At 34.6% G+C, this 13,011-nt stretch overlaps 1 protein-coding gene across 2 annotated transcripts in view; it reads right to left on the bottom strand.

Moving 5' to 3' along the window:
* The window catches only part of TMEM196 (transmembrane protein 196), a 220,458-nt gene extending 210,516 nt beyond the window's left edge, over window positions 1–9,942 (bottom strand). For both annotated transcript variants that reach the window (XM_061197709.1, XM_061197710.1), the window contains exon 1: window positions 9,857–9,942. In XM_061197709.1, coding sequence (XP_061053692.1) covers window positions 9,857–9,876 — 20 coding nt within the window. In that variant the 5' untranslated portion in view covers window positions 9,877–9,942. The remainder of the gene's footprint in view (window positions 1–9,856) is intronic.
* Between the last annotated feature and the right edge of the window lie 3,069 nt (window positions 9,943–13,011).

Here is a 13,011-nt window from a genome sequence, read left to right as displayed (position 1 = left end):
TTAAAGTGATGAAGGGGAAAAACCTACAACCAAGATTACTCTACCCAGCAAGGATCTCAGATTTGATGGAGAAATTAAAACTTTTACAAACAAGCAAAAGCTAAGAGAATTCAGCACCACCAAACCAGCTCTACAACAAATGCTAAAGAAACTTCTCTAGGCAGGAAACACCAGAGAAGGAAAAGACCTACAATGACAAACCCAAAACAATTAAGAAAATGGTAATAGGAACATACATATCAATAATTACCTTAAATGAAATGGATTAAATGCTCCAACCAAAAGACATAGACTGGCTGAATGGATACAAAAACAAGACCCATATATATGCTGTCTACAAGAGACCCACTTCAGACCTAGGGACACATACAGACTGAAAGTGAGGGGATGGAAAAAGATATTCCATGCAAATGGAAATCAAAAGAAAGCTGGAGTAGCAATTCTCATATCAGACAAAATCGACTTTAAAGACTATTATAAGAGACAAAGAAGGACTCTACATAATGATCAAGGGATCAATCCAAGAAGAAGATATAACAATTGTAAATATTTATGCACCCAACATAGGAGCATCTTAATACATAAGGCAAATACTAACAGCCATAAAAGGGAAATCGACAGTAACACAATCATAGTAGGGGACTTTAACACCCCACTTTCACCAATGGACAGATCATCCAAAATGAAAATAAATAAGGAAACACAAGCTTTAAATGATACATTAACAAGAGGGACTTAATTGATATTGGTAGGACATTCCATCCAAAAACAACAGAATACACTTTCTTCTCAAATGCTCATGGAACATTCTCCAGGATAGATCATATTTTGGGTCACAAATCAAGCCTTAGTAAATTTAAGAAAATTGAAATCCTATCAAGTATCTTTTCTGACTACAACGCTATGAGACTAGATATCAATTACAGGACAAAAATCTGTAAAAAATACAAACACATGGAGGCTAAACAATACACTACTTAATAACCAAGAGATCACTGAAGAAATCAAAGAGGAAATCAAAAAAGACCTAGAAACAAATGACAATGAAAACACGATGACCCAAAACCTATGGGATGCAGCAAAAGCAGTTCTAAGAGGGAAGTTTATAGCAATACAATCTTACCTTAAGAAACAAGAAACATCTCAAATAAACAACCTAACCTTACACCTAAAGCAATTAAAGAAAGAAGAACAAAAAAACCCCAAAGTTAGCAGAAGGAAAGAAATCATAAAGATCAGATCAGAAATAAATGAAAAAGAAATGAAGGAAACGACTGCAAAGATCAATAAAACTAAAAGCTGGTTCTTTGAGAAGATAAACACAAAGGATAAACCATTAGCCAGACTCATGTAGAAAAACAGGGAGAAGACTCAAATCAATAGAATCAGAAATGGAAAAGGAGAAGTAACAACTGACACTGCAGAAATACAAAGGATCATGAGAGATTACTACAAGCAACTATATGCCAATAAAATGGACAACCTGGAAGAAATGGACAAACTCTTAGAAATGCACAACCTTCCGAGACTGAACCAGGAAGAAATAGAAAATATGAACAGACCAATCACAATCACTGAAATTGAAACTGTGATTAAAAATCTTCCAAAATGTAAAATAGATAACTAGTGGGAAGCAGCCGCATAGCACAGGGAGATCAGCTCGGTGCTTTGTGACCACCTAGAGGGGTGGGATAGGGAGGGTGGGAGGGAGGGAGATGCAAGAGGGAAGAGATATGGCAACATATGTATATGTGTAACTGATTCACTTTGTTGTAAAGCAGAAGCTAGCACACCATTGTAAAGCAATTATACTTCAATAAAGATGTTAAAAAAAAAAAAAAAAAAATCTTCCAATAAACAAAAGCCCAGGACCAGACGGCTTCACAGGCGAATTCTATCAAACATTTAGAGAAGAGCTAATCACCTATCCTTCTCAAACTCTTCCATAATATAGCAGTGGGAGGAACACTCCCAAACTCATTCTAAGAGGCCACCATTACCCTGATACCAAAACCAGACAAAGATGTCACAAAGAAAGAAAGCTACAGGCCAATATCACTGATGAACATAGATGCAAAAATCCTCAATAAAATACCAGCAAACAGAATCCAACAGCACATTAAAAGGATCATACACCATCATCAAGTGGGGTTTATCCCAGGAATGCAAGGATTCTTCAATATATGCAAATCAATCAATGTGATACACCATAGTAACAAATTGAAGGAGAAAAACCATATGATCATCTCAATAGATGCAGAGGAAGCTTTCGACAAAATTCAACACCCATTTATGATAAAAGCCCTGCAGAAAGTAGGCATAGAGGGAACTTACCTCAACATAATAAAGGCCATATATGACAAACCCACAGCCAACATCGTCCTCAATGGTGAAAAACTGAAACCATTTCCACTAAGATCAGGAACGAGACAAGGTTGCCCAATCTCACCACTATTATTCAACATAGTTTTGGAAGTTTTAGCCACAGCAATCAGAGAAGAAAAAGAAATAAAAGGAATCCAAGTCAGAAAAGAAGAAGTAAAGCTGTCACTGTTTGCAGATGACATGATACTATACATAGAGAATCCTAAAGATGCTACCAGAAAACTACTAGAGCTAATCAATTCACTTGGTAAAGTTGCAGGATACAGAATTAATGCACAGAAATCTCTTGCATTCCTATACACTAATGACGAAAAATCTGAAAGTGAAATTAAGAAAACACTCCCATTTACCATTGCAACAAAAAGAATAAAATATCTAGGAATAAACCTACCTAAGGAGACAGAAGACCTGTATGCAGAAAATTATGAGACAGTGATGAAAGAAATTAGAGATGATACAAATAGTTGGAGAGATATACCATGTTTGTGGATTGGAAGAATCAACATTGTGAAAATGACTCTACTACCCAAAGCAATCTACAGATTCAATGCAATCCCTATCAAACTACCACTGGCATTTTTCACAGAACTTGAACAAAAAAAATCTCACAATCTGTATGGAAACACAAAAGATCCGGAATAGCCAAAGCAATCTTGAGAAAGAAAAACGGAGCTGGAGGAATCAGGCTCCCTGACTTCAGACTATACTACAAAGCTACAGTAATCAAGACAGTATGGTACTGGCACAAAAACAGAAATATAGATCAAAGGAACAGGATAGAAAGCCCAGAGTTAAACCCACGCACATACGCTCACCTTATCTTTGATAAAGGAGGCAAGAATATACAGTGGAGAAAAGACAGCCTCTTCAATAAGTGGTGCTGGGAAAACTGGACAGGTACATGTAAAAGAATGAAATTAGAACACTCCCTAACACCATACACAAAAATAAACTCAAAATGGATTAAAGACCTAAATGTAAGGGCAGATACCATCAAACTCTTAGAGGAAAACATAGGCAGAACACTGTATGACATAAGTCACAGCAAGATCCTTTTTGACCCACCTCCTAGAGAAATGGAAATAAAAACAAAAATAAACACATGGGACCTAATGAAACTTAAAAGCTTTTGCACAGCAAAGGAAACCATAAACAAGACAAAAAGACAACCCTCAGAATGGGAGAAAATATTTGCAAATGAAGCAACTGACAAAGGATCAATCTCCAAAATTTACAAGAAGCTCATGCATCTCAATATCAAAAAAACAAACAACCCAATCCAAAAATGGGCAGAAGACCTAAATAGACATTTCTCCAAAGAAGATATAAAGATTGCCAACAGACACATGAAAGAATGCTCAACATCATTAATCATTAGAGAAATGCAAATCAAAACTACAATGAGATATCATCTCACACCGGTCAGAAAGGCCATCATCAAAAAATCTAGAAACAATAAATGCTGGAGAGGGTGTGGAGAAAAGGGAACACTCTTGCACTGTTGGTAGGAATGTAAATTGATACAGCCACTATGGAGAACAGTATGGAGGTCCCTTAAAAAACTAAAAATAGAATTACCATATGATCCAGCAATCCCACTACTGGGCATATACCCTGAGAAAACGATAATCCAAAAAAGTCATGTAGCACAATGTTCATTGCAGCTCTATTTCCAATAGCCAGGACATGGAAGCAACCTAAGTGTCCATCAACAGATGAATGTGGCACATATATACAATGGAATATTACTCAGCCATAAACAGAAATGAAACTGAGTTATTTGTAGTGAGGTGGATGGACCTAGAGTCTGTCACACAGAGTGAACTAAGTCAGAAAGAGAAAAACAAATACCGTATGCTAACACATATATATGGAATCTAAGAGAGAAAAAAAATGGTCATGAAGAACCTAGGGGCAAGACGGGAATAAAGACGCAGACCTACTGGAGAATGGACTTGAGGATATGGGGAGGGGGAAGGGTAAGCTGGGACAAAGTGAGAGAGTGGCATGGACATATATACACTACCAAATATAGAATAGATAGCTAGTGGGAAGCAGACGCATAGCACAGGGAGATCAGCTCGGTGCTTTGTGACCACCTAGAGGGGTGGGATAGGGAGGGTGGGAGGGAGGGAGACACAAGAGGGAAGCGATATGGGGATATATGTATATGTATAGCTGATTCACTTTGTTATAAGGCAGAAACTAACACACCATTGTAAAGCAATTATACTCCAATAACGATGTCAACTTGAAAAAGAATTTCTACAAAAAATCTATAGGTAACATGATACTTAATAATGGGAGACTGGATGCTTAACCCCCTTCATATCAGGAAAAAGGCAAAAATATCCCCACTCACCAGTGCCATTCAACATTGCAATGGAAATCCTAGTGTAAAATGAGTACACAGTTGGCCCTCTGAATTCTTGGATTCCACATCCTAGGACTCAACCAACCACCAATCAAAAATATTGGGAAAAAAATTCCAGAAAGTTTCAAAAGGCAAAACTTGAATTTGACACACACCACCAACTATTTACATAGCATTTACATTGTATTAGGTATTATAATAATCTAGAGATGATTTAAAGTATATGGAATGTGCATAGGCTACATGCAAATACTATGCCCTTTTATATAGGAACTTGAACATCCTTGGATTTTGGTATCCAAGAGGTTTCCTGGAAAGAATCTCACAAAGATACTGAGGGATGACTGTAACTCCATATTGTTAGTTTAAATTTTATTTTTTTATTGAGGTGAAATCAGGTAACATAAAATTGTTTTAAAATGAACAATTCAGTGACATTTAGTACATCCACAATGTTGTGCAACCACTACCTTTATCTAGTGCCAAAATATTTCCATTACTCCAAAATAAAACCTTATACACATTAAGCAATTATTCCCCATTTGACCCTTCTCCCCCATTTCAGACCTTGGCAACCACCAATCTGCTCACTGTTTATACAGATTTATCTATTCTGGACATTTCATATAAGTGGAATCTTACACTATGTGACATTTTGTGTCTCGATTCTTCCACTTAGCATAATGTTTTCTAGGTATATCCACATTTTACAATGTATCAGTACTTCATTTTTTTTTTTACAACTGAATAATATTCCATTGTGTATTGATATATAGATATATACCACAATTTTTTTCCCATTTATCCATTGATGGACATTTGGGTTGTTTCCAACATTTTGGCTATTGTGAATGGTACATGAACATTCATGTTCAAAAACCTGTTTGCGTATATGTTTTTAATTCTTTTGGACATATATTGAGAAGTGGAATATGCTGGATTACATGGTTATTCTGTATTTAACTTGCTGAGGAACCACAAAACTGTTTTCCACGGATGAACCACTTTGCATTCCCAACACCAACGTACAGGGTTCCAATTTCTCCACATCCCTGTCAACACTTGTTATTTTTCTTTCATACTTATTGTAGCCATCCTTGTGGATGTGAAGTTGTATCTCATTATAGTTTTGATTTGCATTTCTTTAATGACTAATGATGCTGAGAATCTTTTCATGTGCTTATTGGGCATCTATATCTTCTTTGTATAGACGTCTATTTAAGTTCTTTTCCCATTTTTAAATTGGGTGGTTTAATTTTTTGTTGTGCTGTAGGAAGTCTTTATATATTTTGGATTCCTGACCATTATCAGATATATGGCTCACAAATATTTTATCTCATTCTGTAGGTTGTGTTTGTACTTTCTTTTTTTCCCAAAACAAACAACATTTTATTCAAGTATAGTTTATTCACAATGTTGTGTTAGCTTGTGTTCTCATTTTCTTGATAGTGCCCTGATGCACAAAAGTTTTTAATTTTGATAAAATCCAATATATTTTTACTTTTGTTGTCATAGCTAAGAATTCATTACCAGATGCAAGGCCATGGAGATTTACCCCTATGTTTTCGTATAAGAGTTTTATAATTTTATCACTTATATTTAGCTTACTCAACTTTTTTGAGTTAATTTTTTATACAGTGTGAGGTAAGGACCTAACTTCATTGTTTTGTATGTGGATATACAGTTGTCCCAGCATCACATGTTGAAGAAACTTTTTTAACTGCTGATGATCTTGGCACTTGTCAAAAATCAGTTAAGCACATATGTATACGTTTACTTCTTTCTCTCCAACTCTACTTCCTTTTTTTCATTTCTTATGTATAGAAACACAACTGACTTTTGTGTGTTGACTGCGTATTTTACAACCTTGCAGAACTGATTCAAGGTTCAGAAAGGATTTCATGAATCTGTTTCCAGTTATTTTAAAGATGTCAAATTTACGTAATTCTCTGGTTGGATTTTCCAATGATCTATAAATAATCTGAATTACTTTCTAATATCTATAAACTAATTCTAAAGTTTAGATGGAGAGGCCAGAATAGCCAACACAATACTGAAGGAGAAGAAGGAAATTGGAGGACTGATACTACCTGATTTCAAGACTTACTTAAAAACTATGGTATTCAAGACAGTGTGGTATTGATGAAAGAACAGACAAATCAATGGAACAGAATAGAGAGCCCCAAAATAGACCTACATAAATATAGTCAACTGGTCCTTGACAAAACAGCAAAGGCAACACAATGGAGCAAAGAAAATCTCTTCAACAAGTGGTATTGGAACAACTGGAAATCCACCTGCAAAAAAATAAATCTAGACACAGACCTTAAACCCTTCACAAAAATTAACTCAAAGTGGATCATAGACCTAACTGTAAAACACAAAAATGTTAAACTCCTAGAAGACAACATAATAGAAAACCTAGATGACCTTGGCTATGGTGATGCCTTTTTAGATAAAACACCAAATATACAACGCATGAAAGAAATAATTGGTAATTTGGACTTCATTAAAATATAAAACTTCTGCTCCGTGAGAGAATATTAAGAGAATGAAAAGACAAGTCACAGATTGGGAGAAAATACTTGCAAAAGATACATCTGATTAAAAAACTGTTATCCAACATATATAAAGAAATCTTAAAATTCAACAATATGAAAACAAACAACCCACTTAAAAAATGGGCCATGCTAAAGGAAAAAAAAAAAAATGGGCCAAAGACCTTAACAAACTCTTCACCAAAAAAAGATACACAGATGGCAAATAAGCATATAAATAGGTGCTCCATATCATAAGTCACCAGAGAAATGAAAATTAAAACAACAATGAAATAACAATGAGATACAACTAATAGCATGGGCAAAATCCAGGACACTGACAACACCAAATGCTGACAAGGATGTGGAGCAACAGGAGATCTCATATAATGCTGGTGGGAATGCAAAATGGTACAGCCATTTCAGAAGACACTTGGAAGTTGCTTACAAAAGCAAATATATTCTTACCATATGATTCAGCAATTGTGCTCTGGTATTTACTCAAAGGAACTGAAAACTTTTGTCCACACAAAAACCTGCACACAGATGTTTATAGAAGCTTCACTTATAATTGTCTAAACTCGGAAGCAACCAAATCCTTCAGCACCTGAATGGATGAATAAACTGTGATACATCTAAACAATGGAATATTATTCAGCACTAAAAAGAAATGACCTATCAAGCTATGAAATGACATGAAAGAAACATAAATACATATTACTAAGTGAAAGAGGCCAATCTTAAAAAGCTACATACTGTATGTTTCCAATTATATAAGATTCTGGAAAAGTAAGAATTGTGGAGGTAATAAAAAGATTAGTGTTTGCCACTGGGGGATTGGGGGAGGGTGGAGGGACACAGTGGAGATGAACAATCAGAGCACAGAGAATTTTTTGGGCAGTGAAAATGCTTTGTATGATATATGATTATGGATATATGTCATTGTACATTTGCCCATTGTGCATTTGCCCAAACAGTCAGAGCACAGAGAATTTTTTGGGCAGTGAAAATGCTTTGTATGGTATATGATTATGGATATGTCATTGTACATTTGCCCAAAGAATGTAGGACACCAAGAGTGAACTTAAAGGTAAACTATGCACTGAGTGATTATGATTTGTCAATGTGGGATCATCCTTGGTAAAAAATGTACCATTCTGGTGAGTGATATTGATAAGGGGGGAGGATATTTATGTCTATAAGCAGGGAATGAGAAATCCTGTACCTTTCTCTCAACTTTATTGTAAACCTAAACTGCTCTAAAAAGTAGTGTTTTTTTAAAAAAAAGAACTCTTCAAGAAATCTTTCTAAATCACTTGCTGAAGCCTAGATATGTCATGCTTAATATATTTACTGACCATCTGTTTAGTAATCCTATCAAGGAAAGAAATAAACTATACCCATCATGACTTGTTCTAAATGAATACATGCTGATACTTCATGATTGTTTTTTCCCTAGGTGCTCAAAAACTATTCGTTTAAAATGTACTCTAGAATCTTGCTGAGATAAAGTTATTAGTCTATAGTTTGTGAGATATGCTGTCTTTTTCCTTTTGAGAATAAGAACTTCTTTCTAGCTAATAGCCATAGTCAGGGAGAAGATGAAGAGAATTAAGAAATGTTTAATAAGATTTATTGCAGAAAATGAAAATTTTTAAATACAGTGCATAGAATTATATTGGAAAGGAAGGATGAAGTTATATGACTCTGAGAAGGAGGAAGGGAACTTAAACTTTCACCAAGAGAATAAAGGATAGAGAATGATGACAGGAAAAGGAGAAAGAAAAGAATGTAACAATAAGTATAAGAGATTGATCCCATAGAAGGAGAAGACACATTCTGGAAAGAAAAAGAAAAAGAAAGAAACAAAGAGCATGTTCACCAAATACTGGCAAGCTCCAAAAGAAAGTGAAAACTTGAAGCATTTGACAGCATTCTGAGGTGTTACATAAAAGTTTAAAGTATTCTCAACAAACTGAATTAGAATGAAAGATCCAAGTTAAGAGACTTACAAAACTACAGTTCAGGACCCACTCTTGACAATTCACGTGTGTCTAATGAAACCAGGGATGGCACATGGAGGCCAAAATGGTGGAGTAAGATAAGGTAATTGTGATTCATTCCAATTCCCCCACCCTATAAACTCTACTAAAACTGACAGTGATCCCTTACATAGCACATAATGCCATGCTCTTGAGTCTTCAGATGGATTACTTTCTTTAATACTCACAACAATTAAGTTCTACTGCTATACTCATTTTGTCAATAGATAAATTGAAATTAAGAGAGATTAAGTAATTTGGCCCAAATCACACAGCTAGCACGTGGTGGAAATGGCATATTAATTTCAATTCTGTTACTTCACAGCCTAATTTCTTAACCAGTAAGTTTGTAACCCAGGATTATCCCACTTGATTTTTCATGATTGCTCCTCTTAAAAGTTAGATATAGCCAAATATAAGTTTGAAAAAAAATTTTTTTTTCTGAATATACAGAACTAAAAAATGTGCTTAAAGTAATTCACGGCTGAATTATCAGGAGATGAAATTGTCACACTTACCTTCTGTTCAACAGGATCATGCAGTGCAGTGCCCGGGCTGATACTCAGAAGCCAAAAGCTAATTCCTTTATGATTTAGGCACACCAGTATCTCAGGCTCAAAGGGTTCTTCTTCCTGTATGTAAAATGATACACATGGTTAGTCTAAGCTCCTGTGTTTTTGCATTGTTCTCATCCCTAAGTGTAATAGAACATAAAATATTTTGTTAATGGCAGCTATGGTTCATTCAATCCAATTCTGAACTGAGTCAGCAAAATTATTCCAAGCCTGACATGTTTAATGCTGTTATAGTTGTATTCCAGGGGGAATTTGGCTACACTGGAAGGTACCCAAACGGGGAGGCCAGAGCAGGATAGTGTTGTCTGATGCTCCCAATTGAGCCAGGGACTCAAGCAGCCAATGAACTATAAAAAGAAGATTGAAGCAGAGAAGCTAGTAGGACAAATCTAATCTAGATTCCTTAAAGTAGATATGAGACGAGATAGAAGCCCAAACGAGCAGATGCCAAAGTCCATTCCTTCATGACGTTCTGACATAAAACTGGTTTACTGCAACATTCTTTAGAAAAGTGACTCAACCTCATAAAAACATTTAGTGTTAGCCATTTGGAATGAAAGTATGCATATATTTCACCAGTCAGCTCTTTGGGTTTAACTGATGATGATCAAACCCTAGTAGACTTGCTTTCATTCTGACATACAAAGTTTGGATATTAACCTGAAGCTCAAAATCCCTTTCTAGACTGGACCTACAAAATCGGACTGGATCATTTTCAACAGCTATTTGTTTTTTCTGGCTAGACTCATGGTCCAACATGTTTTTTGTTGGTCAGGAAATACCAAAAGTACAGACTTTCCTGAGGAATTTGGCCATTTAGCTTCCGATTCTTTGCCAGAATTTAAGCATGTTAAAGATAGGGATAAACGGGATGCAAAAAGTGAAAAAAAGAAATAGCAGAAATTTTTAAAACTAGGAAAGGGACAATTGAATTCTTTTGGTGTATCAAGTGAAGACCTTAAAAAGACAACAGCAAGAAAATAAAAGTTTTGTAAGCAATATGTTTTACAAAATTTATATACTTTAATTTAGGTTACTGATTAAAATTGATGATTAAAAACAATATGAGAGCAAATATTCCCTGAAATTGAACAATGAAATATGACACTAGTGTATGTTTGACATGTCGGAACAATTTTCTTGCTTCTCTTTGATGAGCAAGATGCTCATTATAAGATTCTTCAAAATGGAATAAAAATGACAACTGGATAAGACTGATTAAATATTACTGCCAGATTGATATTAGACAAGAAAAGTCAAAAGCAGAACCGTGAACATTTCCTGAGCATGTGCCATACCTATTGCTTTATCTCATCTCTACCTGGAAGAGGTAGTGAGTTAGTGTAAAATTGTTTCTAAACCAGTATAAAGAGGGCAGATAGGTCTGGCAGCACCACAAGGAAAAGGAAGCTGGGAATGCCTGGATAAGGTAATGGGCTCTGGTCTACAGTGTTAAACTCAATTTGGCAGTACTGTAACGTATTTGACTTGAGACTTAGTTAAAATGCTGCAGTGGGTGGTTCTGAAAATAAAAATCCAGTTAAACCATCTGGCTCTTCAGTTATGCAAAATATAAAACAATTTGCCTAGATTCCCCTCTTTCCATCACTCCCTGTTGACTTTCATTGCTAGATTCTATTTTGGGCATTTTTATTATTCAGAAAAATAGTTGAGCATGCTGACTCCCCCTCCACCAATTGACTTTGACAGCAAAGCTTTTCAAAGCATTAACAGTCACGGATAAATTATCTTTGGAAAAATAAAAACACAGTCATTAGACCAAATGATATTTTACATACTTCATTTTACTATCACATAGTCTTATTTTTTGAAATGAGGTTATATATAGATGTAATTTACTCAGTGCTTCAGTGGCTGGTTTCTAAAGTTTTGTAAGCTACAAAACCATTATCTGACCTACTCAAATACTAAACCTTCTAAAATGGAAAACAGCCAATCATGAAGTGACAACAATACAGAGCAACAAAATGTATTCAGGTACAAATTCATATTTAATGGATATAAACCTCAATGGTTTTGGAATTGAATGCTAAATATAGTTAATCTAATTTACTAGCAATCTCCTTTAAAGCAATCTATACCTTCTCAGAAAATTAAATACACTATTACATATATTATTTTTGGAATGCAGATTTTTTCTTTGGGAAGTATATCTAGAAAAATACACATATAAGGTTAATCAATATATGAAAAAAAGAAATGTGTAGTTTATGAAATCAGCCTTTTACTTTTGGCAAGTGTGTTTTGGCTTATAAACACTAAAATATCTAATATTAGTAATATTCAAAGAATTATACAGCTATACAATGATACCTCCTAAAATAATCAACTTGAAAAAATTACAAAGAATTTCAATTACTCAGTATTACCGAGGCAATTGAAATATATGCATATCTATACACTGTTGCTAAGAGCGTAAAACAGTAGGAAATTTCTGGAGTGTTATTTGATAATAAATATAAAAACACTTAAAAATAGACTTACTCTTTGACCCAGAAATTTTCATGTCTAATAGTTTATTCTAAGGACATAATTGGAATAGTGTACAAATGTTTTATATATATATATATGTATATATATATACACACACACATATACATATATATACACATATACATATATATCTTGCATATATATGCAGAAAGGTAAGCGCTTTATTATGTTTGTATATGTATATCATATATATATTGTGTGTGTACATATATATGTGTATATATCAAGGCAGCACTTTATTTTTAAGACTGGGAACAAACTAAGCATAAATAAATGTGGTTATGCATGATATATCCAAAGACTACAGTGTTATGAAGCTAGAAAAAAATAATCATTTAAATTTATTTTTATTAACATGGCAATTTATTGATGATTATAGTATTAAGAAAAAGGACATTTATGACATTTGAGTGGCATGACAGTCTTTTCTGTTTCTGTGTGTGTGAACGTATTAAAATGTGGGAGGGGACAGAAGAACAAGAATGGTGGCATGCTGAAGCTGAGTGATGGGTTCATGACAGTGCATCACACTCATCCTTCTACTTTTGTGCGTTTGAAAAGTTTTCAGAGCATTTTTTTTTTAA

Source organism: Eubalaena glacialis, chromosome 8, assembly GCF_028564815.1.
Source record: "Eubalaena glacialis isolate mEubGla1 chromosome 8, mEubGla1.1.hap2.+ XY, whole genome shotgun sequence".
Classification (NCBI taxonomy): Eukaryota; Metazoa; Chordata; class Mammalia; order Artiodactyla; family Balaenidae; genus Eubalaena; species Eubalaena glacialis.
Note: the sequence above shows the minus strand (reverse complement) of the source record. Positions and strands in the feature narration are given on the sequence as shown.